Source organism: Orycteropus afer, unplaced genomic scaffold (genome assembly GCF_000298275.1).
Source record: "Orycteropus afer afer isolate SDZICR_OR568_19922 unplaced genomic scaffold, OryAfe1.0 scaffold00605, whole genome shotgun sequence".
Classification (NCBI taxonomy): domain Eukaryota; kingdom Metazoa; phylum Chordata; class Mammalia; order Tubulidentata; family Orycteropodidae; genus Orycteropus; species Orycteropus afer.
Genome location: NW_006922192.1, coordinates 1,157,476 through 1,158,830, shown reverse-complemented (window position 1 = coordinate 1,158,830; position 1,355 = coordinate 1,157,476). Strand labels below are relative to the sequence as shown.

The 1,355-nt window shown below is 56.5% G+C and overlaps 1 protein-coding gene across 1 annotated transcript in view; it reads right to left on the bottom strand.

The window, feature by feature from the left end:
- SORCS2 (sortilin related VPS10 domain containing receptor 2) overlaps positions 1 to 1,355 on the bottom strand; it is a 117,707-nt gene that overhangs the window by 68,554 nt on the left and 47,798 nt on the right. The window contains exon 8 of the mRNA XM_007956317.1: positions 878 to 987. Within this exon, the coding sequence (XP_007954508.1) occupies positions 878 to 987 (110 nt within the window). The remainder of the gene's footprint in view (positions 1 to 877; positions 988 to 1,355) is intronic.

Genomic DNA, 1,355 nt, shown 5'->3' with positions numbered 1-1,355 from the left:
GAATCACTTTACAGATAGAAACTGGGTCCAGAATGGACCACTTACAGACGAGGGGCCCGGGCCCGGGGCGCGCTGCTTTACGGACGAGGGGCCCGGGCACAGGGTGCATTGCTTTACAGCTATGCATCCATCCATGTTCACATCCATCCATCCATCCGTCCATCCATCCATCCATTCATCCTTCATTAATTTATTATCCATCCATGCATTCATCCATCCATCCACCCACCCATCGTCACATCTGTCTATCCATCCACCCATCTTCACATCCATCCATTCATCCATATGTCCAACCATCTGTCCATCCACCCGTCTAACTGTCCAACCATTCACCAATCTGTCCATCCATTCATCCATCCATCCACCTGTCTGTCCATCCATTCATCCATCCATCCATCCATCCTCACATCCATCCATTTATCTGTCCATCTGTCCAACCATCCATCCTTCCTCACATCCATCCATCTATCCGTCCATTTGTCCAACCATCAATCCATCCATCCATCCATCCTTCCTCACATCCATCCATCTGTCCATCTGTCCAACCATCCATCCATCCTTCCTCACATCCATCCATCTATCCGTCCATCCATCCGTCCATCCTTCCTCACATCCATCCATCTATTCGTCCATCCGTCTGTCCACCCTCCATCCTCCATCCTTTGATCCTGCATCCACCCCTATTTCCACTCAGTCACCATGTGTCCTGCGTCCACTCTGGGTTTGCCTTGAGGGCTGAGCTTCCTGCAGATGCTGTGACTCTGCCCCCTGAGGGACCCCAGGCCGGCTCCATGCTCATCAGGTTTCACCCCTGAAAATGGAGCTCTGCACTCCCATCACCGTGGTGGAGATGCCCACCAGCTCACCGGGAAGTCACCACCTACCTGCACCCATGATGAGGCCTGGGGAGGTGTCCTTGGTGTGCACGGTGCCTGACACATAGGGGTTGTCTGCCCAGCGCAGGTGCAGGTGCAGGTGGCAGTCGGGCTGCGAGGAGAGGAGGGACAGTCAGTGCTGCGCTAGAAGTGCCCTTCAGAAAACAAGGACCAGGGTCAAAGGCCCTGTCGGGGCTTTGGGGTCAGAAAGAGACCTGGGGGAGGGACGGAGGCAGGAAGCAGGCTGTGCCTGGCAGGTGGGGGAGTTGGTAGGAGTGAGGTGGGTCAGCCAGGAGAGCCCGTCAGGTCTCTGCCCAGCCCCCATCTTGGTAGAGCTGGGCAGGCCCCTCTGAGATGAAGACAGCCGGTCTTCTCCCACGGAGCGGTTTCCATTGTGGGTGCTGGGAGGGTGCCCATGGCCCCCCGAGCCCCAGGGTGTGCCTTCCTGGAGTCTCTCAGCTCAGAAGCTTCACTGGGGCC